Source organism: Pavona decussata, unplaced genomic scaffold (assembly GCF_977016875.1).
Source record: "Pavona decussata unplaced genomic scaffold, jaPavDecu1.1 SCAFFOLD_115, whole genome shotgun sequence".
Classification (NCBI taxonomy): domain Eukaryota; kingdom Metazoa; phylum Cnidaria; class Anthozoa; order Scleractinia; family Agariciidae; genus Pavona; species Pavona decussata.
Window position 1 is genome coordinate 149,762 of NW_028145529.1, and position 25,479 is coordinate 175,240.

General features: G+C 38.8%; 2 protein-coding genes across 2 annotated transcripts; one reads left to right on the forward strand and one right to left on the reverse strand.

Moving 5' to 3' along the window:
* The first annotated feature begins 307 nt into the window (after positions 1-307).
* LOC146469854 (uncharacterized) lies at positions 308-2,654 on the forward strand. Its single transcript, XM_085122705.1, has one exon. The coding sequence runs from the start codon at positions 618-620 to the stop codon at positions 2,418-2,420; it is 1,803 nt and encodes a 600-aa protein (XP_084978831.1). The 5' UTR covers positions 308-617; the 3' UTR covers positions 2,421-2,654.
* Positions 2,655-3,156: 502 nt separating this feature from the next.
* LOC146469855 (AP-4 complex subunit epsilon-1-like) lies at positions 3,157-25,389 on the reverse strand. Its single transcript, XM_085122697.1, has 22 exons — positions 25,186-25,389; positions 23,846-23,917; positions 22,675-22,798; positions 20,136-20,209; positions 19,092-19,213; positions 18,090-18,249; positions 16,587-16,753; positions 15,749-15,822; positions 15,167-15,289; positions 13,773-13,888; positions 12,961-13,110; positions 12,461-12,569; positions 11,379-11,491; positions 10,765-10,855; positions 10,284-10,411; positions 9,125-9,211; positions 8,502-8,610; positions 7,532-7,881; positions 6,662-7,072; positions 5,337-5,672; positions 3,775-4,066; positions 3,157-3,653 (listed from the first exon to the last, which is right to left on the reverse strand). The coding sequence occupies exons 1-22, from the start codon at positions 25,363-25,365 to the stop codon at positions 3,499-3,501; spliced, it is 3,543 nt and encodes a 1,180-aa protein (XP_084978823.1). The 5' UTR covers positions 25,366-25,389; the 3' UTR covers positions 3,157-3,498.
* Positions 25,390-25,479: the final 90 nt, after the last annotated feature.

Below are 25,479 nucleotides of genomic sequence, written 5' to 3' on the forward strand. Positions count from 1 at the left end.
TTAAGTCTGAACATTGTAATAGTAAGAATATTGTGTGTCGTCTATTATGTATTTATGTTGCATTTTTTTTTTTTGGTTAATGGCAAAATAAACGAATTGAATTGAATTGAATTGAAAAAAAGGGTCTAGAAAGTGGTCTAGAGATTTCAATAACATTTCGAGTTGATTTTAATAGTTAAGGTGGAATGGTACCCTAATTTTCAACAATTTTTGTGAAATTTCGGAAAAAAAGTTTTGGAGATGTTTCAAATCTTTGATTATTCTGGAGTGCTGAGAAAGTGTTATTTTTGCAAAGAATAGAAGATTTTACAATTTTTCCAAGACGTTTCCAAGGTTCACTCTTTGGTTGCCATGGGCAACCGTTCTGTTTACAGCTTGTTTACTGACAATAACGACCGAAAACATGTGTGAAACTCCGATTTTTTCGGCTGGAAGCGATATCTTGTTGATAAGGACACCTTGTGTCAACTTACATGAATGAAAGTAAGCTTGCGCCCGGATAGCCTGGAACCGAAAGTCTGCTTTCATTTGCTTTCGGTTGTTATCATCTGTTGGAGAAGGTTGAAAATCTGTCCATCTTGGGAACTTTTCACTCTAAATCGTTTAAATATTCTGTAATGCCAAAGCAACGCTCTTTAAGACGTCCGAAAAGAAGATTCTGTGGCAATCAATTCTCAAACTCGCACCCCAAGTCGACACAAAGTGATACATGTGATGCAAGCGGAGAACCACTTGCCTCGAGTAGCTTCGTCGAGTGTGAGGATGATATTGCTTCAATGTCTACTGAAAAGGTCTTGCCAAAGCCTGCTGACGAGGAAATAAAGGTAGGAGAATCCAACAAAGGCGACGAAAAGGGCTCCAGTTACGTTACCGGGTACAGATTGGTAGATATGGAGATACTTAGCAGTGTGATTTCATCGCTACGATGTGCTGATTGTGGATTCTTCACTTTGACACTAAACGAGAATCCCTTCCATCGAAGTGGCTGTGCCTCATGTCTAAGGATTTTCTGCGAAAACTGTGGCTGGAAGAACGAATTCTTCTCATCGAAGAAGCAAACAAAGAGCTTTGAGGTAAATAGACGACTTGTTTATACCATGAGGTCTTTGGGAAAAGGGCACAGTTGTGCAAAGAAATTTTGCACTCTAATGAACATGCCACCACCTTCAGGAGCAAAACCCTTCCAAAAGAGTAGCAATACAAACAAGAAAAACATTAAGGCTATTGCAAAAAAGAGTATGGCAGATGCTGCTGCTGAGATTAGAAATGCAAATAATGCTGAAGAGAATGATATGGTGAATTGTCCTGTGTCATGTGATGGCACATGGCAAAAGCGTGGCTTCTCGTCTAATAATGGATGTGTTGCTGTCATCTCCATCGACACGGGTAAAGTTCTAGATGCTGAAGCTATGTCTAAATGTTGTAAGCGATGTGAACTGCATTCGCACCTTGACAAGAACAGTGTAGAGTACCAGTTATTTTGGGCAGATCACAGTAATAACTGTCCTGCAAACTATAAGGGATCTGCACCAGCCATGGAACCTGAAGGAACTGAGCGAATCTTTAGGCGATCAGAGGAGACTCACAGACTCAGGTATTCGGAACTGTATGGAGATGGTGACAGTAAAAGTTATAACAAAGTTAAAGATGTATACGCTGCAGCTGGTATTGAAGTGGCCAAACAGGAATACATTGGGCATGTTCAAAAGAGAGTGGGAACAGCACTAAGGAAGCTGAAGAAGGACACCCCAGGGTTGAGCGGAAAAGGTAAACTGACAGATTCTATGATAGATAAACTACAAAACTACAATGGTATTGCAATAAGAAGCAATGTGGGAGACTTGCAAGGAATGAAAAAAGCAGTCCTAGCAAGTCTTTTTCATTGTGCATCAAGCGAGTCCCGACATCTCCATGATTACTGTCCTATTGGAGCCAATAGCTGGTGTGGGTACCAGCGTGACAGAGCAAATTATAAGCATGGTCCTGGGCTTCCTCTTGAAGTCATAGCAAAGGTCAAGCCTGTTTATCAAAGACTTAGTGATGATGGACTCCTCCAAAAGTGTTTGCATGGAAAAACGCAAAACAGAAATGAACGTTTGAATGGTCTGGTCTGGCAGCGAGTACCCAAAGAAGTGTTTGTTGGAAGAGATGTGTTAGAATTTGGCCTTTTTGATGCTGTAGCCCATTTTAATGTTGGTGCTCAAACTGTTTTGCAATTGTATGGAGCCCTAGGAATTCCTAGTGGGAAGTACACTGAGGAAGGATGCAAAATGCTAGATGCAGAACGTGCGTATAATGCATTATACAAAGGTGAAGAGCAAAACAAGAAGCAAAGAAAGGTTCTGAGAGGAAAGAAAAAGAGAAAAGAGGACAAAAATAAACAATCAGAGGGAGTTACCTATGCTACAGGACAGTTTTAGTTAACTCTAGCAGCTGACAGTTTTGTTGTTGCTTGTGAAAACCATACTTGAACTTTAAGTCTCTTTTTCTCAAGCAAACGATTTTGACCATATTGAAAATGGCTCAACATATCTCCTTGGAAAACTAATTAACATGAGCCATTCAATTTTGCTGTAACTTTTGATCAATAGTGTAGCTATGATATGAAGCTAAATACAAACCATGATCTTGTATTTGAATAATGTTTTTTGGGCAGCGATTTACGGTGTGTCATTATAAAATTGGTTCCATAGATTTGCACCTTCAAATTAAAACAAACAAAAACTTGTTTGGTAGAATCTTAGGTTTATATCACAGGTCTATGAATGTAGAGCATATATTGAAAATTTTAAGTTGAAATGTTCATTTGTTGTAGAGATATTACTGTTAAAGTGGAGGCTTAAAACAGGGGTTTTAGGGGCGTGGCATGGTTGCCATGGTAACCAATGACGTCATAATTTGTATCAAACAATTTCTCTCAGTCAGTATAATTACATGACATGGAAGACTATTTGTTTAAACTCAATACCAATTTTTTTATATTTGAGGGTACCATTCCATTTCAAAGTTTTTAATTTCTGAAGTTTTTACATTTTAATAATAATAATAATAATAATAATAATAATAATAATAATAATAATAATAATAATAATATTTTAATATTTTTATTAATATTTTTTTTAATTTTTAATTGATTTTCTTTGTTTATCACATGATTTTATTGTAAATTTAGACGCAGGGCCAGCCACGGGTTTCCGCCCAGCTCCTTGTGTGTTTTATATTGTGTATCTGGCATCCAGATGTTGACATACTGCCTTTATAATAATAATTATAATAGCTTGGAATATGTTAATAAAGAAATTGTTCTATTAATAATAATAATAATAATAATAATAATAGTAATAATAATAATAATAATGACGACGATGATGATGATGGTGATGACGATCACGATGAACCAAAAGTCCTAACGCGCATTTCAATTTCTAGTACAAATTGTTATCCTAGGGTGTCCCTTAGCAGGTGAAAGGAAAGACAGAAAACCGAGAGATAAAAGTGTCATCTGAAGACAGTGACACAATGCTTCAGGACTGTGTCATTTAAAAGCCTGTTGTTCGACTTGATTGACAGTTCTAACTCGTCACCGTCACAGCTGGCGTGCAACAAGCATATTCCAGACTGCACCACTGTGCCGGCAAGTATAACTTTTGTACCTAAGGAAGAAATTAAGAGCAATTTATTAATGACTAATTTTCAACTGACAAAAAATGGCTGAATTGGTTTACGCTTTTTGAGATGCACTGCACCAAGCTATAGCTGTCTCTTGCCACTCACCTATTATCTCCACGGGGTAGAGTTTTAACCCATCTTCAGCTCTCTTCGAGAATTCTTGACAATTTCTCATTGAAGTTGACAACTTCTGTTTCTTTTCAAACGAAGCTTCAGTCCATTTCTGCTCAAATTCCTCCGTGCTTATCGCAAGCGGCCGCAAAATGTCACTGACGCTTAGAGTGTGGTTGAAAAACAGATGTTTCAACGTTCTGTTTGGATCCTTGTACGAAATCTTGCCACCAAAGTTCATGTGAAGTGCTGGAGACTGGTATTTTAAAACAACTTGATGTCTTGACTAAACAAACAAGAAAATGAAACAAAGGAGATGATGATTAGTCACGGTTGTTGATACATGCAAACATATAACTAATTCTAATAACTCATTTTATAATAATAATAATAATAATAATAATAATAATAATAATAATAACTGCTTATTGCAGTGTATCCGACAAAATAAGGTTCTTCATCTACAATATCTACACTATAAATCAACTCCAAATAAAATAAAATAAAAGTAAAGAATATATACATATGTACAATTGTAATTACTGCTTAAAGTTCCTTACATGAAAGATGTCTCTTCACACTACGACAAAAGGAATTATACTCAGTTATGTTTCTAATAGCTACAGGGAGCCGAGTGCTGGAAAGTTCCTGATTCTCTCGGAATAGAAAGGACAAGCGCAGTCGAAGATCTTAAGTGCTTGGTGAACTCGCCTTTGAGCCAAAGCGAGGCTGTTCAAATGTAAACGCAAACTAGTTAGTATTAGAACGTTATGATTTTCAAATGAAAAGCAGTGATGTTTTGATAAAAAAAAAGTCAACTCCACCCTTGCTTCCACTCACAGACCAGACCACTAAGCACACAATTGAATTTTGTTCGGGTTTTCTTCCCACAGCTGCTTAAGCTACATACATACATGAAACTGCGATAGTCTCTCATTTATTCATCCGCAGTTCAAATACATGACTTCAAATATTCCATTTCTATTTATTAACCTTTCATAAAACAACGTGATATTTTTTTTTCTGTAGAGTAGCAGCTCTCGTAAGCTTGTAATTGCTCTAATTGTGTAGCACCACTTACTGTTTTTAGGGTTGGAGGTATTGTTCTGTTTGTTCTAATGTTTTCTTGAAGGGTTGCAAACCAATCACGTGAGGCCTTATGAGAACTGCTAAACCACCCGATTCTTTACGCAATGTTGTTGCAACGTGTTTAACAAAATTTACCAAAAATATTACGAGACACTTCTGGGAACTCAGAATCCCAAAGGAAACTTTGCTAGCCAACCAAGCAAAACGAGTGGCAGGAATGGGGTATGTTAGACAAAGAAAGAACGTTCGGCCGACTTTTTTTGGTTTGTTTGTTTGTTTGTTTAGTCACTCCTTTTTTATACATCGGGCTCGTACTGGCTGGAACCTGCAGATTTACGGGAGATTTTTTTTTTTGTCAAAACCTGTCTAAAAATAACCCGATCTGTAAAAACACAGCGCCAAAGGCTTAGCACGCTCCTGGTAATGTGCTTCAGCCATACAGCTTCAGACTAAGATAATGTCCTCACCCATTCAAGAGCTCCAATGCTGTCATCTTGTAGCTTGTTACTTGACGATGAATCAAACGAACCAATCAGATTTGATGGTGGCTCTAACACGCTGCTGACGTCACGGATTGACACACTAGCTTGGTTCTGATTGGTCAGGTAAAGCACAAGCACAAGTTCCCGGGGTTTCCAGACTTTTTGGAGAGTAACTCGCAGGTTGCTGTCGCAACAGAGTTCAACGGCTTCAGAAGAATGCGGGAATTCTGCCAAGTCTTCTGGCAGAGACGCGGTTGGCATCCCTGTGAGCTCTAGGCACTGAATTTGATCTGCTATCTCTTCATCCAGTAAAGGGTTTTTCTGAAAATAACGATCATTTAACAAATTGCATATTTACGTTTTTATAAAGGCTAATGGGACTTCTAAGGGGCTAAAAACTTGGCCTCATTTGAACTTCTCCGTCATTCATTCCCGAGTGCTTCCTCGGGGCGCCTGCGAAACGTATAAAGATGTATACTCGAAATATAGAAATGTGTAACATCCCTACAAGTGAATCTCACCGTTTTGACCTTTTAGGCGAAAGGTTGAAATGAAGATAACCAATTAACAACGTAAGGCATAAGAATACAATGAAAGGAACCCGTTTCTTATAAATGAGAAGTTTTTTCGCGGACGACCACTATCAATCCGAGCTTTTTCGCCGAATGGAAACTATGCAGTAATAGTGTCTCTCCACGGATGAACACTATCACGTCACGCGATCAATTTAAACAATCAGACTTGGTTAATTATAATTCAATTGCAAGAGAGACTATAGGGCGTACGTGTTCTTAAATTTTTTTAAACAAATTCGACTTAATAGAATTTTATATTTTAGACTGATTTGAACTTAAAGGGGCTATATCGGCTGAGTTCGATTGAGACTAATTTGGATACAACTCGTCGCGGGGGTTTTGCTTTTCCGCCATTGCAAAAGCTTTCAAAAATATCGCAACAAACAGCTTCTGTAATGAACGATTGAAAATAAAATTTAAAAATCAGCTATTTTTTCGAAGATGAACGCGATTCAGACAGCTGAAAACAGCTTCCTGAACTCTCAGACGGCATTTGAAAGAGTTGGACCAACGATTTCAAAGGGCTTCTCATAGCGCATGCGCCTGGGGTGACATAGTCCCTTTAAAACGTGTTTTTTTTTTCATACTTTTGACTATACAGTAGGCTTTTGTAGATGTATTTTAATATGTATTGTAAATTGACCTGAAAAAAACCATAGAGAGTGCTCAACAATCTGAATGGCGCGCACTTTTAGAATTTCATACAAATAGAAAGTAGCAAAGAAGTTGTCAAACCTGTTCAAAGGTCTTGTTACCAGGCTCCATGTGACTTATGGGTAAGTCAAGGAGAGGATCACGGTCTGTCGACCCCTGAATGTATGACGTATTATTATCATGTGACGAAATCATGTCCAACGACGATGATAGCGCATCCTTTTCGGAAACCACTTGTTCGTTTCCATTGCCAGGAAAGTCATTGCTCTTCAGATCACACAATAAGTCCATATTGGCTTTACCAGCAGATAAGGATGACATTTCGGAATCACCAGAACTGGGTTTTATTTTCCCAGGGTTTCTTGCCATTCTATTGGCTCCTGCTCTCCCTGCAGATGCACGTGGTTTGTCTGTGACACCGCTGAACAGCTGAGCGGCCAGGTGCTGTTTGCGGTTTTCGACCTGATGCGTGACAGGAGAACTGGAGCTAATCTGGGATCGATACAAAAGAAACAGGTTTTACTTGTTTGTTCTCAAGAAGAACTAAATGAACAGACTTGTGACGCGGTAATTTTCAATAAGTACCGGATACGTTGCTTGACCGGTTAAGCATTCATTTTTCTACAATTTCAACGATTTTCTTTTCAATTCGAAGTTTGGGATAATTCGAATGAAATTTCAAATCAATTAAAAACAATGAATAAAGAAACAAATACTTACCACCGCAACAAGGGCACTGATGCAAAGTTGTAAAAGCCAGGTGTAAATTACTCTTACAGACGTCATTGTGGCGGTGGTTGCTACATTTTTTACTTAAGTTTTTTATATTGTTATTTGCTGTACCCTGTTAACGGGCTAACAGGTCACAATTTTTTCACCTGCGAGATAATTTTCCGATGCAATTATTTTACAAACCCTGAATAATAGTATGCTTTTTGTCACTTTTAATACCTCGCCACTCGTCTTCGCTGCTGCATGTTCGGACCCAGTACTCGGCGATGATGAATCCGATCTATTACTGGAATCCACCGACCCAGGCCGTGCTTGAAGTCTTGCATAACCCCCACGGCCCCACACAGCCTTCCCATCAAATAGCTTGTTACTGGGCGCAGGAGCCTCAAACGTTTTTGCCTTGGATTTGCTTTTTCCTTTGGGTTCAACATCGTTGGGATTTTTCAGGGCCTTCCTGCGTTTCTGTTTTCCTTCAGGCCTTGCAGCTGGTTGTGGTGTAGTCTCGGTTGGTTTTTGCATTGGATTCTCATATGGTGTGAACTTAAGAGTCGGCTGAGGAGCGGATACTTCTAGAAAAACAAAAAAAACAACAAGAACAACAACAGTGCCTTAAGTAGCTCATCTGAAAGTTTTACAAACTTTGCTTAGAGACTATTTCATTTATTTTCACTACTAGTTTAAAAAGCTTAAGACACCCAAATCAAGAGGGCACGACGTAAATGATTCAGTTTTATTTAAAATTTTCGCACTAGATTTCTAGAACTATAAACTTTACTTAGTCTAATGATAAATAATATGATAACTTATTGCTTCAACCGCGCAAATTCCTCGGATAAGTTTCAAAGGGTAAAAATTTAAAATTTGAACTATGGTTAGATTTTGCTAAAAATAAAATTCTAGAATGAGCTGACGAAAAAAGCTTTAAAATATGTTGAAACTTTTCAAAACTTACGAAATTTAATGGTATTACAAAATGACCTTAAAAGCAAACGCTGAAAGGTGATACGGAATAAAAATGATTTTACAGAAGATTTGAAGGATTTAAAATTGTCCTCAGCTTCGATAAACATGGCCGGCTTCTTCCACAGTGCTGAAGCTGCCGCTGTGGAAAGATCGATTATCCGATGTCTTTCGAGTTCTAACTGCTTGCGGAGGCAACATTATTTCAGAATTTGAACGGAGAACAAACCTTCGTTCTTTGCCTCAATGTTTCGTTCGCTCATCGATCTGTAAGGAGATGCTCCATTAGACAGCGCTTCTGACACTAAACCATCCAAGAAAGACAGCGATTCGTCCACCTAGGAACGCAAAATAAAGGAGGGAGAAACAATCCTTCCTCAGGTTGACTTGACCAATTTATTCTTTGCCACCAAATATAATTTACAAAATTGTAATTAAAGAAATAAAGGGAAGAGGCGAGGAATTTCAAAGAAACCATAAGGCTTTTGCTGTATGGGCTTCCTCAACTAATGATAAATTACAATGTCACTTTTAAAGTTACAAAGTTGAGCGCACTTGCGTACAATTGACGGCTGATAAATATGCCTCGCGATGCGATATGCAGGGCTTCAAAGTAAGTTTTTATCTTCACGAGTCGGTGCTAGTATTGTTAGAGCTATTCTTGTCAGATTTTAGCCTTATTATTTTGATAACAAACGGGTTTACAACAATCATAGCTATCTTGTACAACATGAATCATCAGGTTTTAACCAGCAGTTTGTAAACGCAGGCCAATAGCAGAGAGCAGTAGATAGATCTGGGCAAGTCTTTGGACAAATTTTTAGGGTTAGTGTTAGGGTTAGGTTTACGTACCTCGAGATCTTCACAACAGCCATCAACAGGAAGAACACTCTGCATGAGGAATGTGTTCTGAGAAAGCTCCTGAATTTCGGAACAGCGCTGTCAAAGTAAGAAATGGTTAAGAAAAATAACTTATATTACATGTAGTAACTCAGTATTGTAGGATGGCATTTGTTTGTTGGGAAAAATGGACAACTACATCGGACACTAGAGGCTCAGCACGGTGCAGGTACACTAACGATTCATTTACACACCTCGGTGGAAAGAGACAATGTGAAATAAAATACAGTTTTAAAGGAAAGAGCTGGGAAAAGTATTGCAAACATTTACTTTCCAATCTCATGTCTGACCAGCTTAACTGTTTAATTATGTAGTTCGATTGATTGATTGATTGATGGATGGATGGATGGATGGATGGATGGATGGATGGATGGATGGATGGATGGATGGATGGATGGATGGATGGATTGATTGATTGATTGATTGATTAAAGGTGGTCTCTGGCACGCATGTCAGAGTTTACAACTCCGCATCGCCATCGCATTTTTCCTTTATTTGAATGGACAATTGAGACGGGAGCCGTCAGAAATTTCCCAAAACGGATGTCAAAATGTCGCCAAGTGACAAAGATTAGGCACGCAGTGCTGCTAATATTGGCGTTCTTTCTCTTTTTTGCATGTTTGTGAGCCCATTACAAAAGCACAATTAAAGGGACAACGCAACGACGATTTTGCTGGTGCATTTTCAAATTGTGAAAACGTTCATTTCCCCATGAGAAACGTGCTCATGCACCACAAAGAGGAAGATGATTTCTAGTAAATTCTTGATGGCAGAAAAAAACCTTAACAGGTTAACACCGATTTTTGCATGACACAAGGGCAGATTTTGAAAAACTTGACCCAACTCTATATCAAGTTGCAACTCATTTCCATCCCAACCATCCGTATCCAAAGACAGTTATAAATCTTTCCAGTGCGCTTGTAATTCAATATTTACCAAAGATAGACTTTTATTTATCCATTGGAGTCATTGTGTGACTTTTTGGCTTTTCAAAGTGTTACTATAAATGACAGAGCCATATTCCCTTTAGTGCTCTTGAGAAATGACACCCTTAAAGATAAAGTAGACGAAATGAGTCAAAGCCATCGCTTACGATGAAGAAGACACTTACCTGCGTGAGTTCAACATCCACACCGGTCACGTATTTTTCTAACACATCTCTCGTGCTATCCTGCAGATGCCCTATTTGTGATGTCAGCTTTCCAATGGCACTGATTACCCAGGCCTCGGTACTAGGATCTGTATGATAAATGAAGCTTTTGAAGTGAATCAAAGCATGCTGGAAGACTGTGGGAAAAGGGCGTGGTGGGTGAGAGGGCGAGAGGATAAAAAGAGAATGAGTGAAAGTGGGCCGAAAATTCAAAGCGAAGTTTATTTAAAATGGGCATTTCTACAATGCTAAAAAGTGTAGATTCTTGAAGTTTTTTTTTTCTTTCATTTCAATCTTGTGGAGTTTAGACGACCAAGTAAACTTTACATGTATATTGCCTCCCAGCACAGCTTTTCTCCCATATGTTCAGACTATCCCTGCGATAAAACCGTCTCAGAAGATGCGACCAGCTAATTTAATTTACATTGTGTCCTCACAGTACCTTCAAATTTTCTCTCTAACAAAGACAGTAGTTCTTCAAGAAAGACCTGAGGCTCGTTCTCAGAGGCTGTGTAGGAATATTCACCTAACACCTGTAACCGAGAATATAAATTGGTGTGGTATCCATCGAGCTTGACTGTGAGGTCAAGCTAGATGGATATTTACCTTGTTTACCTCTTGCGAACCATGACATAAAAATCTCGTAGGATGCTTTAAAGCCACTGTACAATAATTTGTAAATATTAACATCGAGCGAAAAATTACCTCTGTACAATTCCCAAAGGGAAATCCAAATATGAGCAATATGCCATTTCAGAGTTGCTTTGAACAACTCGGAAATGGCCTATTGCGCACACGTTTTCAAAATGGCGAGGCGAAGAAGAGCCAGGCATTAGAATTAGTGAGTCCCCTAGGCAGATAATCGGATCAAAATATTCAAATTCTGAAGGCACTAATGGAAATCGTAATCGAACCGAAGGGTATAAGAATCGTAATATCCCTACTGTTTTCACAAGATACCAGTCGGTTTTTGCATCAATCGTTGGTATATCTGTTACATCCATCTTACTGTAAATTCCTCATTTTCTGTTTTCAGTTTGTGGCAGTTACACTCACCCAGCAAATAACTCTAACCAGAATGTCTGGTAAAACAGGCTTTTCGAGAAGGTCCATATACGTCGTCACAGCAAATCGACGAATTTCGTTGTCGGCATCTTCGTCATCAGTTCCTATGGAAACACAGTCAAATCAATGAATTTCACAATCATACACAGCAGCTAAAACACAGACTCAGTGATGTCTGATAGCAAGAAATGGTCTCGTTTCAATGTAATCTTCTTGTCCAATCTATAGATAACGGGGTTTTCTTTACTAAAGAAACTGTGGTGCTACGCCAGTGAGGGAGTAGAATCGAATATTTGGTTTTATCAACAGAGGTAAAGGTAAATTGCCACCGTAAAGAGAATCAAGAGCTGACGTTTCGAACGCTAGGCGTTCATCAGAGCGAACTCACCTACTATAACCTGGGAAAAATTACGCTTTCCGGTTTATAACTTTTTTTGGGGGGGGGGGGGGGGGCTGCAAATAGTGCATTTAAGTTACTTATTTGCCACTATGCCAGAAGTTCCTTTTGCAGTTTAGTTTTATTATTAAACACATTGATAACAAAGCACAGTTTTATTACAGAAAAGCTGGAGATGATCTTTGTTTTGCCATTTGTTCTCCCCAACACACGAAATTACGTACATCGCAGGATATCTGTTGACTACGGACGACGAATATTCAGTGCACCATGACCATATTTGGGCAGTGTTACAATGTGTTGCATAATAGAGCAATTATATATCTAGCTCAACCTTGCGGAATATTCTCTGATTTTCGCCAACTCGCCTCCGGCCTCGTCCGCTAAGTATCAGGCGATATTCCACGCGATTTCGCTGGATAATTGTTAAATATTATCGTTTCCATTGTGAAATACCGTGGTGTGTACTTAAGATGATGATGATGATGATGAGGATGATGATGACATTTATTTACGCTCGACCGGTCAGTGTTTATAGCAGAAGATTCGAGTGGGGCCGAACATTAAAAATCCACAAAGAGATAATTTAAATTGAATATAACATGATCAGTCCAAATCCCAACTCACTAAACTGGAGACAGCTCAGCTGACTATTTACAGGCGTAATGTAACCCACCTTCGGCCAGAAGTCGCATCAAATTATGTGCCACAACCTCTCTTACAAGTGATCCGCCGAGTTCAAACACCTCATTCATTGTCAGGATATACCACGAGTTATCTGGCGCATATTTGAGAGTCCTGTCAAGGTCATTACTGACTTCAGAAATCTTTCTAAAAGTTTCCGAGATCTTGATCAAAATTCACACCTGGTTTGCGTTGTAACATGTACTATTGTACAGTTTCGCACTTCACAAAATCAAATTGTTGTTTAAACTACAAAATTGTAAATTTGCAAAATAAAACTCCCGTAAAAGTCTCGTTCGTGCTAAAAGTCAATGAGAATGTGCTTTCATGCTTTTAAAAGTTCTCAAAATCCCTTTAACAACGAGCCTCGTGTTTCATAGCCACAATGCACTGGAGACATTTTCATAACGAAAAGCAACGATGTATTTCTTAAACTAAATCTGACTGAACATTCCCTGCATTTACGAAAATACACTCCATATAATGACAAGGATATCTTTCAGCAAGCTCGGTGATCTTATCAACCAATTCTGTTCTAAAGTATACATCTGCTTCTGTTGTGGACTTGAGATACGATATCAGCTTCTCGCAGACTGTTTCAACATTTGCGGCGTTTGTTATGTGGCATAACAAATTCAGCGTCTAGGGACAAACGTACCATAAAGGCATCAAAATTTTCCGCCACAAATGAATGCAATGCAGCGTTTTGAAATATAGTTACATAAAAGACGATAGTATTTTAAACTGAAGCCTGGCAAGAGTCGTACCGGATGTCACGAGTCTGTCGTTGGTTCCTGTTCCTAATCCGACTCCGAGAGTATATTTCGGGTTCTTCGTTTTGTCCCTCCACAAAAGCAACATCCCCAATCCCAATTCGACCACGAAACAGTGGATGAAGAGCCACTCTATGGATATTATTCCCCTTAATATTTTATCACTTTTATTGGAGCAACTGAACAACAATAGACCATTTCCGTTGCTTTGAACCTCATTATGAAAGCGAGGCTAAGTGCAAAGTTTTTGTTACGAAAATTAGTTTTCATTCATATGCAAACAAAACTAATTTTCACGTGAAAAGTTTTGCACTTAGCCTCGCTTTCATATTGAGGTTCACAGAAACTCGGAAATGGCATACACTGTATACCACACCAGTTCAGTTATTTAGCATACGCACGTGTGGTTCTGTCAACATAAATTGCGCTATCCCTTTAAGTTTGCAGGATTTCACAACCAATCCCTCTACAGTGTACGCACCCTTAAAATAGCCATAAATGTACTTCACGGATACAAGTCTAGCAACAAACCTTTCTTTTCAGAGTTTCATCAGGATCGTCAAGGCAGTCGATGATAATCCGCTGGCAGGCAGGTTCCATAGCAAAACCACTCCCTCCTTGGAGCAGAGATGTTAGTATGTTTATACCTGTTAGAGAAAAAGACACATGAAATACGTAGACAAGCAGATGAAACCAATGAATGTTGTGCCGCAAATGATGGATCAGACAATTAACACTGCTGTGTGTGTTAAAGTGCTAAAGTGAACCCACGAATTTCCTACTGAGCATCATCCCTCATAAGGAAATGGGAGATCGCACAAGGTTAAAAAAGAAAAATAATCTTCGACCTCAAGGTTAAAAAAGAACAAAAAATATTCGACCTCGATGCGAATAGAACCCACGACCTCCGGATATGATAGTCCGTTGCTCTATCGACTGAGCTACGAGGCAATAGCTGCGGCAGTGAGAATGTGAAGGGTACAAATGATAGATCAGAAAATTAACTCTGAAGGTGATTGTGGTGTCATTAGGGCTAGCGGCACTACATTCATTTGAATCTTTCACATTGCCGGACATTTGCCGCAATTACCAGCAGAATCGCCCACGACGTGCTCTCCTTTGGCCTCGTAGTTCAGTCGGTAAAGTAACGGACGATCAAATCCGGGGTTCGATTCCCGCCGAGTTGGAAGATTTTTTTCTTTACCTCGTGCGATCTCCCATTTCCTTACTAGGGCTAAAGCTCAGTGGACTGTGAGAAATTCATGGATTCACTTTAGCACTTTACATTCACTAGAGTCAATTCTCTGATCCATCAAATGGATGAAACGTTCCATTGCAAGATCTCCATGTATGAAACCCACTTCATGTTCTCATGTTTTGCTCTTATAGACACGTCGCCTATACATGTAACAACGAAAAACTAGTTTGAACGTTGAACCAGTAATTGATGACATCATTAGGGAGCTTAAGCACAGACGTTCGTGAGCCACAGACGGCGACCGGAAGTCGAATGTTTCCTTTTTTGGCGTTGTTTTGCCCCTTACCACGGACAGGAAAAGCCCTTGATGACTGTGGCTTGAAGTTACAAACGCGATGGCGTGAAAACGCTCCAAAAAGGGGAACATTCTATTTCCGGTTGCCGTCCGTGGATCAAAAACATCTGTGCTTAAGTTCCCTGTTCCCTAGAGGGAAGGGGGGGTGCCCTGTCAAAATAAGTGTCTGTTCATCTGGCGTCTCGGGCAAATTGTACGAAGCGAGTTTTGACTGAAAACACTAATCCCAGAGCAAAAGCTGTGACCTATTAAGCTTTACTTTTCCTCTAAACACAATGTCTCGGGTGACATATGTACAGTTTGTACAGCTAAATTGTCACATTCTTGTCTGGAAATGTTTAGTATTTTTTTTTAAGCCGCTAAAACACTCACCCATATATTTAATGTCATTAGTTTTGGCCACAAGGAATACACCAACACATCTAGCAGCTTTGTCAATCAGACCTTTGTCAGGGTAAATAGTGGTTATCGTCCTTATGCACTCATAAGCAACAGCTAAAGAGAAATAGGTATGTGAGCAGCTAATGCAGTAAACTGTGAAGCCTTTACAACGCACTTGTTACCAAACTACATCCCCGTTACAAACGGTTCGCATATTAAGTCAATAATCCGCTTACCAGTAGCCAGATTCTACAATAAAACCACTTCCTACTTAGATCAAAGATGTTGCATGAATTACGTAAACAAATAAATGAAACGTTCATTTTCACACCGATTTTCAAATATACTGATGAAACGTAAACAAATAGATGACATGTTTTGATGTCTTACAGCATACTGCAGTTAACACGGTTATTTTTACCTACAGAAATTTTAGTTTTCTTTAACATGAAGCAAAGGCACCAAGCAATTGCTACTTGTATTTTAAATTTTACTCCAGACGGCAAACTTTTGTATTACTTTTTTTGCACTTGAAAACACTACTATATTTTGTTACATGTAAGTCGACATTACCATAACTCATAGGAGAAATTGCAGTCAGGTTTGACAAAGTCTTCCCAAGTATTGGGTACATTGCCTTGCTTGCTCTGCAAATACAGAAAAACAAAAGCAAAAAGATTTTCACCGAATTACTTGAGGTTTTACTTTTGCAGTCAAATTCTAATAAAAACATATGGCGAAAGAAAATTGCGGTAGATTATTCTCTAGACTCTGATAGCCTCAAACAGCCTTTACACGACCACATCAGCTTTGCTGAACTTTTAATCGTGTTTAAATAGATGCTGTTATTACTACATTTTGTTGTTTGAGTTCAGAAATCATTAGTTTGACGAAGGCTTGTATGTCCACTTTGGTCGCGACACTTTGACATTCTTATGTCGAGATTTATCACATACAATGTATGGGAGTTGATAGAAATTTATAAGGACAAAGGGATAAAATGCCGACTTCAATATGTTTTATACTATAACTATAAAAATGAAAAACATTTTGAAGGTTCAGACGCAAGTAAATGGTGTAAAACGCTAGTAAAGCTGCAACAAAGCATTTCGATAATTGAACACTACATGTAAGTACTCCCAAATGTTAGGGATCAAATGTGTATTGAGCCGTTAGTTTTGTGTTTTAAGCTGTTTTCATTGTCAAACCTGCTTAGTTTTAAAACACAAAATTCCTTTCAAGAAAGCCCTCACCTAAAACAAATACAAGCCCAGTGTTTGCATTCGGAATTTCAGTGTTACACTTCAATTTTCTTCTCTCACGCCATGGGACAAAACACATAAGTAACTAAGTCTTAAATTAATAATTCCTTTAAAACAAAATTGAAGTTATGATAGGATCCTGGACTCACTTGTGATCATCTGCTCCAAGCAATCCTAGCATCTTCAGGAGTTTGATTTGTATCCATGGTGACGCCACCCCATGATAATCATAGTCTGGTGCCACTTTACCTCCTAATATCATCTTTTGAAGGCTGACAAATGCTGGAATAAGATCCTTGTGATCAGCGGGGTTTCCCTGTCATTAAATATACAGCTATTTCATTGTTGGGTTTTTAACTCTTAAGCTTATACAATATGACCAGGAGGTAGTATGGGTGGCTGTAAATCTTTTAATTTGGTTGTAATTTCACGGCTGTCGGTGCGATAGGATGTGTTATTAACAAGAAATTTACACCGTGTGAATACACTAAATACCCATACAGTCGCGTACATAGTGGATACTGAAAAAAGACCCTAGACTGAAAAACACAGTTACATTTTCCTTTTAGGACCAGGAGCCCCGCTTTCGGAAGAAAGGTCTGGAGCTACTGAGGAAATGAAGAGAGACTGCAGAGAGATGATACATGGTGATATGGGGCGGAGCAAGGCCAGTGAACAAGAATTCACGCTTTCAGTGATTTGCATGTACACCTTACAGCTGTAAGTACGAGTTTACACTACCGCAGGATGTACACAAATGTAAGAGAAAAATGACTTCTTGTCGTAGTCTGGCAGGATAATAATTATACAATGGCTGGCTTTGCGTAACATGTGTCATTTGATGCAAAAGACATCTTGGTGGGGTCTAACACATCTTTGTATGCATTTTTGTATTAGTAGGCATCTGTCAGTCTACAAAACTATGGAGTCGCGCTCGGAATATTCAATCTGATACAGCGTCGGGTGTGGCTGGACAAGCCAATTCAGGAGGGACCGTCCTTCCCGCACTGAGTGCAGGTGAAATCTAACGCTGGTCTGTCTGTTTGGTTTTGGGCCTGTCTCCTCAGTCTCTCCGCCTCGGACTTTTGGGCAAGCGTCTCTTCAAACTTGGAGAGGCCCTTCTACACTAAGGCTTCCCAGGTATTTAGGTTGATGCTCAGGTAGCCTGTTCCAGGCTCCGCGAAAGACGCGAAGGAGTGGGCGAGATGAACTGGGGGAGAGAGAGAGAGTCCCCGCTCGTTTTCGTTCCTCTTTGGAACAGGCCCCCATTCACCCCTCGTCTTCATTCCTCTCGCCCGCTCCTTCTCGTCTCTCGCGGAGCCTGAAACAGGCCAATGCTCATGGCTTTCAGGTCTCTTAGCTTCCAGAAATCTTTGTAGTACAGTTGGGGTCTGGCTGTGGGACGTTTTTCCTGTACCAATTCTTCGTAGAGGAGAACCTTGGGGATCCAGCCGTCGTCCCTTCTCACGACAGCGCACACGTCTCTGTTTCACCAGGGTGCGTTTTTATATTGAGCATCATTAAATTGTTTTGATTGAAATCAACATTTTAAAAATTATTTTAAGTTAATTAATAACACAATTTATGTCTTTAACAGCACTGCTTCTGCACTGTTGGTTGCTCGCTGCTCATGAAAACATACATGTAATTACCTTGATTAGTTCATGGAAAACATGCAGTGATGCTGACATCACACCAGTGTCCTTGTCACACATGGCCTTCTTTGCGCGTTCTTTCACATCAGGAATAGCAGATGGATTTTTAGTGTACAAACTATGTAATGCCATGACTGCCTTCTTACGCAAAATATCCCTAATAAAATGACAAACTCATTAGACCCACTAGAAGTGTAATCAAAACTAAATTGTGTCAAACATTTTTGAATAAACTTTGCACCGGCATGTTAACCCTATCTAGACACGTCCCCTACTCCTCCATAACTTTGCAAGTATAATTTAAGCTATGACAGTGAGGCTTGGGGGATAGAAAGTAGGTCCAAAGATGTGTCCTTTGAGGTCCACAACAGGGAGTGATGACGTCATATCACGTAGTAATTACGTCGTGATTCCCAAATTGTTGGCCATCTTGGATCCGCCATCTTGGACATACAACTTTACAAATTGTACACTTACACAAGAGTGCAACAGACAAAAATCCAGTGCAAAATATTAAAACTTTTCACCAACAATTCACTTTGAAGAATTACTACTAATAGCAGATCTTAAGTTGTACAATGTACACTGTACTCGAAGTTGAAACATCTTATATATATGGTTAATACAATATGTCACAACAATAACAATTATTAACAACCCAAACCCTATTTACTAGGCATGAATCTGACAGCTATTAAAATTGTTATCTTAAGGACTCATAGCGATTTCTCTCGGTCTAAAGTACGAACAAGGGCACCGGACTTCCTGAACAAAATTCGTTCTGGAATCTGAATATTGCCTACCATATGCCACGACCAAAATGGGCAACTTCTGGATTGACCCCTTACACCTGTAGTTCGCAGTGCAATTTTAATTTGCAAGCTTGTTACTGTTTACTTCAACTAGCTAGTTGTTTTATATTATATGATTACAGTGTATGTATGAAGTAATTATTTAGCACTGTACTAGATAAGGTCTAATTTTACATATTAAACAAACCTTTGAGATTGAAGTAACTCTAGAACTTTTGGTAGCAGTGCCGGCATCATGTCTTTGTTTATCAACTTGCAAACAATGTTCAACGCATAACAAACCTCTATGACATTAGTACTGCTCAGATCCTGAAAAACATTAAACAAAATTAGTGTACGTAGCTGACATTAATGGCTGTACTGTAAACAGACAGTATATGCTAGTCACATTTCCACAGCACTTGCACCTCTGTATTGGTGACAGGTAGAGAGGAAAGCCAGTCCAGCTTGGCCCCAGTGTTAAGGCTAGCACACAGGCTAGGTGTCTATGCACCAGTACCTCAATAGTAAATCAGTTACAAGCGATTTCTCAAATTTAGAGCGGTTGTCAATTGAGCGTCGAAAGGAATTTTGCGTTTGCTTTGGTTTTGCATTACTACGCTCCGTGATTGGCTAACAAAACTCAAACTTTCTCAACCAATGGGAATCCAAACATAAACCAATTGTGTTTTTGTCGCATGCATTTTTCCTGTGCTTGGGGACAGTTACATGTTTTTACTTCAAATTCTGAATCCTTGTGTTGCTTACATCTGTCGCGATTGGCCAGGGTACATGTAATTACTTTGGTTTTGGTATTACAACACTCAATTGGAAACCGCTCTATCTGAATTTTGCAGTTTGAGAACCCTCTTGCCTAGCATTAATTGTATGGCTAGTGAACTTACCTTAATTTTAAATTTATCTGTATTTTTATTTATTTATTGTTTTATTTATTTATTTTTATTATTATTATTATTTTTTTTTTTTTTTTTTTGCAAATGTTTGTAGCCTTTGTAGTGCTTAAGTAGCTTTCAAAACAGAAAAAAGAAAAGGTTTTTTCCTGCCCTAACTGCGGCACAAACTCATGACCACCAGATCTCCAATTTTTGACCAAGTGACACCTGGAGGCATGAGGGTGGGTGACCGATTTGAAGAAAACAAAAAAATAAATAAATAAAAGGGTGCTATTACTAGAAGCGGTGAGTCAAGCTGTATGTGACAGCTACTTAACAATGTTCATAATTATACAAACCTTTTGGAGTGTATTAATCAATAACACAATTAGTTCATGATCATCATGAAGGAACAGTGAAGCTGCCAAGTAACCTGTAACATGATGTGAATTTTGCATGAATTTCAATAAAGACATAAAATAAACATTACTGCAAATAGGTATAATAGAGCCCTAAAGTGATGACGTCATAAAACTAAATTTATGAAATTATGGGATTTTTTTTATATGATTAGAAAGAGCATGATGAAAAATGCCTACTTGCCAAAAATCACCATTTTATTGCGATTTGGGGTCAAGATATTAGCTCTGTTGTGCCCCGATGACTCCATAAAAATCCTTCTAATTTTGCCTCAGTTCCAAACGTTTGGAAATGAGGCATATCCAATCATATGAAAAAATCCCATAATTTGAAAAATTCAAATATTTGTGATGTCACACTTTAGGACTCTATAAGGTCATTACTTTAACCTTACAAGTATTTTCCATTTTCAATCTATAACAGTCTTACGCAGGTTTCTCCCTTAAAATCACTAGAACTTTAAAAAGATAATCTTGAGGATACTAGAAAAATAAATCACGCCATATGCACACCGAGTGAGTGTCCTGTACTTTCTTGAAAACACATCAGAGGGTGAAGTGGGAGCCAGTAGGCCCGCACTTTTTTTGTCAGATTTTACATGCAAACAGAATGTACTGATGTATACATACAATGCACTACATAAATAAGCAGAAGAAAAGGACTAAGACAGACCTTGTTCAGTCTAAATTCAGCTTTAATTTTCATAAGGAAGGTACCCTGTATTTCATGTCTGATTTGCAAATTCAGTTTTTCTTTTGGTGCTGCCGAATAATTTGCTCACTGAAAATAATGTATTTTTTTTTTCTTCAACAGTACACTTCATCATGGTGGTAATTGAGTCAATTGAAAACCCCCACCCCCCCGGACCGGGGACAGGTAGGGGGATTTGACAAAGGCCCTGATCGAATCATACCAAAACCTCCAGCCCCTGGGGAAAATCTTGAGATCAAATTCCCCTCCCCCTGGGAACAAATTGGCAAGGGGTTAAAAAAAAATCCAAAACAAAGCAAAGCAAACAAAACAAAAAGAAACCCTTCACACTGAATTAATCAGGAGCAAAATATACTTTAAAGTAAGGCAATAGTTTTCTTTTAATACATCTTAACAAAACTTGTTGTGGATTTATTAAATTTTGCAAGAATATGAGTTTCACATTACAACAGAGCATTTCTGAACAGTGGTAGCTTTAAAAATGTTTAACAGCACATTCAGTGTAAAGCCGCTTTCGACTTGGTGCATCCACAAGTCCCATGCATTCGAAATGGAACCACTCTATAGGGCAGCCAGGATTATCACAAGCAATCATATTGGGTACAAGAGTAACAGGCCCTGCACGGCTCCCTAGTGCGTGTTTAAGCCTTTTTTATAATTTGGCTCTCACGGGTATATCTTTGACTGACCGCCCTCTCAGTGTAACATATGAGGGGAAGGTATTTTTAGATTTCTTTGAGCAATGGTTGTTGCTCTATCAAATGCCAGGCTTTCATGAGGTTTGTTTTCAGTTTGGCACTGCTGGGTAATGTTGTGTAACGAAAGGCAAGATTCATTTGTTCTCCTTTGGTTGTTCTCCTTTGGTTTTTGTTAGTTTCCTGTTTTTAAGTTGCACTTCTGAGAGGGTCCTTTGAACAAGGTTCTCGATATAACCTCTTTCCTGTAGGCGTGATTTAGGATTTTGAATTTACTCTTCAAATATGTTTTTAGAAGAGTTTGCTCTGAGAAGTCTCAATGCTTCGCTTTTAATGAAACATTTTTTTGAACCCTGGTGGGTGGCATGAAGAGAAGAGCGTATATTGAAATGTTTCAGTAGGTTTGAAGTGCGTACGCACATCAACAACTGAATTGCTTCTGAATCTTTCACCTTTATAAATGTTTGTATCCAGATTCAGAAATGTTTCTGTTTCTGAAATTTCAGCCGTAAATTTAATTGTGGGGTGGTGTTTGTTTGCTAGCTTGCTCAATGAACTGCATTATCTCCTCTCCTTAAAGTCCAGAGGGAAAATATGTCGTCTATATATCATTTTTAAAATCTCCGTTTCAACCTTAGCTATGAGAAATTGGCAATGGCGACTGCCATTTTTGTACCCACGGCTGCACCATGGGTTTGTAGGCAGAGTTTTCTATAGAGCTGGAATGAATTTTCTTCTTCCTTTTGAATTGTCTTTAAACCAAATTTTGCGATGCATTTTGCCAACATGGATGGCGGAAAATGACAACGTGCAATCGATTGACTTCGCAACAAACTTCGGTACCAGTCAACCGGCCACAGTCAAATCTCCCTGATTCCCCGAGGTGGGGACATATAAAGATGCAAAACACATCTTATCTACCACCCCCAGGGGACAGAATCTCTGGTCAAAAGTGCTTATATGCCCCTATTATCCCCCTATATGCCCCGGGTCCGGGGGGGTGGGGGTTTCAATTGACTAGTGCATAATGATACAATGTAAGTTACAATGTAAGCACAAGAAAGACACTTACCAACCCTCTTGTCCAAACTGTTTGGCTGCTGTGCAAACTTAATTGCTTCCACATAACCAGTAGAAGCATCATGACCCAACATTTCACAGTAAATTAAACGCACCAGATATTCACGCATTTGTTTCTGAAAAGTATAAAATATTTACATTTTAATTGAAAACAAGCAGTTGTCAGAAAGATGTGTGCATGGGGGCATAAATTGTAGCAGGCAATCTGAACTTATCAAAGCATGCTGACCAACCCCCATCCCAGGCTGTCCAGAGATGTATTAAGCTATTCTCTTGTTTACAAAGTCAAATAAACTTACTATAAAGTTATCCCTCTGTTAATAGGATGCTTACCCTGCTAGCAGAGGTTTCTTTCCGGTAAGTCTTTTAGCATGTACAAAGTCATTCATGTAGAGACGCAAATGACTTTGTACATGCTAAAAGACTTACCCGAAAAAAAATCTCTGCAAGCAGGGTAGAGTATAAGATGCTGTATCTTTGTTTGAAACTGACATGGATTAAACACCACCCGGAATGCAATAAATAGCCCATTTGCTGCAATTCTTCAACATTATGATAAAGAAACCAGGAGCACAGTTAAATCAATTAATAACAACGGCAATTCTGTGACCAGCAATAAAAATATGACTGTATTTTTATAAAATTAAGTTGATCCGGGTTTAGCACCGGTTTCACTGACAAATAAAAAACTGAATGCATAAACTTTTGCTCAGGCAAAGGGAGACAACAGCACAATGGTTGACTATCACATGCTGTCAGTCTCTTCAGAACAACAAAAGATTGCAGTAGAGTGAGACAAGTCGCAGGGCTGTCACCAAGCTTTGCAGAAACCAGTGCCATGACGAAAATAGCCAGTTTTTACATGTATATCTATATATCATAATTTGCAAAGGTTTCTCATTGCGCAAATACAAGTGCAGTGCAGGTGTCAAGTAAACCAAAAATGGTTAACATCTATACCTTATTTCAGACCAAAATGATACCCTTTGGGGCTGTGCATACCTACGTATATAGCTTATTATAGGGGCCGGGGAGTACCCCCCCCCCCCCCCCTGGGAAGGGCTCAATCAGCAACTTAATGCTACTTCTGATATTAACCAATGGGCCTCCATGATACTATATTTGATAATGTAATAAAAGTGCACAAGGGTGCAAATCCTTACTGTAGATGTGTCCCGTTGAGTAAGCTTATCTTTTAATAATCCCAACTCCTTTCTGGCAATCCTGTCTGCTTCCTTAAAACAAGAAAATTTTGTAATCAGTCTACAAGTATTTCATAGCTCATAGTTCATAGTATTTTGAAGTTTAGAAAAACAAGTTACATGTAACTTGAAGATCCAAAAATATGTTTAAGCATACAAGCTTTTGACTCCTTTGTGGAATCTTTGTCATGAAATGACAAAACGTCCAAAAAGACCGCTGACTTAAAAGCTGAATGTTTATAGTTTAAGACTTAACTGTATTTTACAAGCTTACAGAACACTCATAACCTCTGCTCTCCCACCGTGCGGGTATTATCTGGAACTGTTAACCAACCCAGTTAAAAGCCATGCCAAGTTATTCAAATTTCATTTGGTTCCAACTCCACAGCGACAAACAATAACACTCTGATGACTTCTTATATTTTTGATATGTTTTCTATGTTACTAAACTATTGCTTTATTTATTGGTTTATTTATAATTTTTATTATTTATGATTTTGTATTTATTAACATAGTTAGATGTATTGTGATTATAGCAGGTCCACATCAGCAATTGCTGCCAATTAATTTATTTCCCTTACTTAAAGGACCCTAGTCAGCCTCCGCCATTTTCGATGCCATCGAAATTACTGATATTGCATGGTGAAGCGAAATCTTATTGATTAACTGTAAGTGGTGTTCCTGAAAGTATGTTTCATTATCTTTAGTAGTTTCACAGTGATTTCGCTCATTTCGACATGCTCCGAATAAAATATAATAGCCAAACTCTCGCATATAAACAAAAGCAAAGGTCATGGCTGACTAGGGCCCTTTAACCTGGGGTGCTTACCATTTACGCAAACCACCCAGATGGAAATTTTCGCCATAAAATACGAAACGAATTTAGCTTGTCTTAACAGAAGATGGATAACATACAAAATGTATGAATATCAGCTGTAAATCCCAAAAGGAGTAATAGAAATGCATCACTTTGACCAGAAGCCCATAATTTCAGAAGTATTCGAAATGGAATGATGCGTAGCATTTGATTTCCCAACTGGAATTTCCGGGTTTTCCATGTATATGGTAAGCACCGACCCCAGCTTTATCAAATAAAGTTTCCAGTATTTAATATTGAGCTACGTACTGTGAAGAAAGAAAGACACCGATTCATCATTAAATACCTTGCTTTCACTACAGGTTGTGCAATTTCATGCTGGTGTTACCGACAGCCTTTCTTATTAGCTGGGGGCAACTTTTAGGTTGAATAAAAGCAAAACACTATTGGAAAGGAAACCACTCAAACAAGCTTACAAGCTTACATGTTTCGACAGGGATTCTCCGATGCTCCTTACAAAACTCTGAAAGGCTCGTGAGCTATTGGAGTTTGGTCCGTAGTATCCGGTGATAAAGCTGGGAAGATGCCCCGAGCCTTTGGAAGCCATTTTCTGTCGCTCTTGATCTTTCTTTGCAGCCGTCTGACTGTACTTGCGAGTCGCCATTTTGATTTTGTATTTTTCTAAGGTTCACCGCTGACCGTCGCCGATTTCCCGGAAGTAGTACGTACAGTAACGGAATGAGAGTTTCACAAACTTCCCTCATTGAACTTAGCTTAA

What these genes read in the sequence shown, in the direction of transcription:
- LOC146469854 (XM_085122705.1), top strand. Translation starts at nt 618, where the DNA reads ATGCCAAAGCAACGCTCTTTAAGACGTCCGAAAAGAAGATTCTGTGGC.
- LOC146469855 (XM_085122697.1), bottom strand. Translation starts at nt 25,365, where the DNA reads ATGGCGACTCGCAAGTACAGTCAGACGGCTGCAAAGAAAGATCAAGAG. An exon ending in TTTTCCATGAACTAATCAAG is followed by an intron (nt 16,754 to 18,089) that starts GTAATTACATGT and finishes ATTTAATGACAG; the next exon opens with GGAAACCCCGCTGATCACAA. An exon ending in ATGAAACTCTGAAAAGAAAG is followed by an intron (nt 13,111 to 13,772) that starts GTTTGTTGCTAG and finishes GTTTGTCCCTAG; the next exon opens with ACGCTGAATTTGTTATGCCA.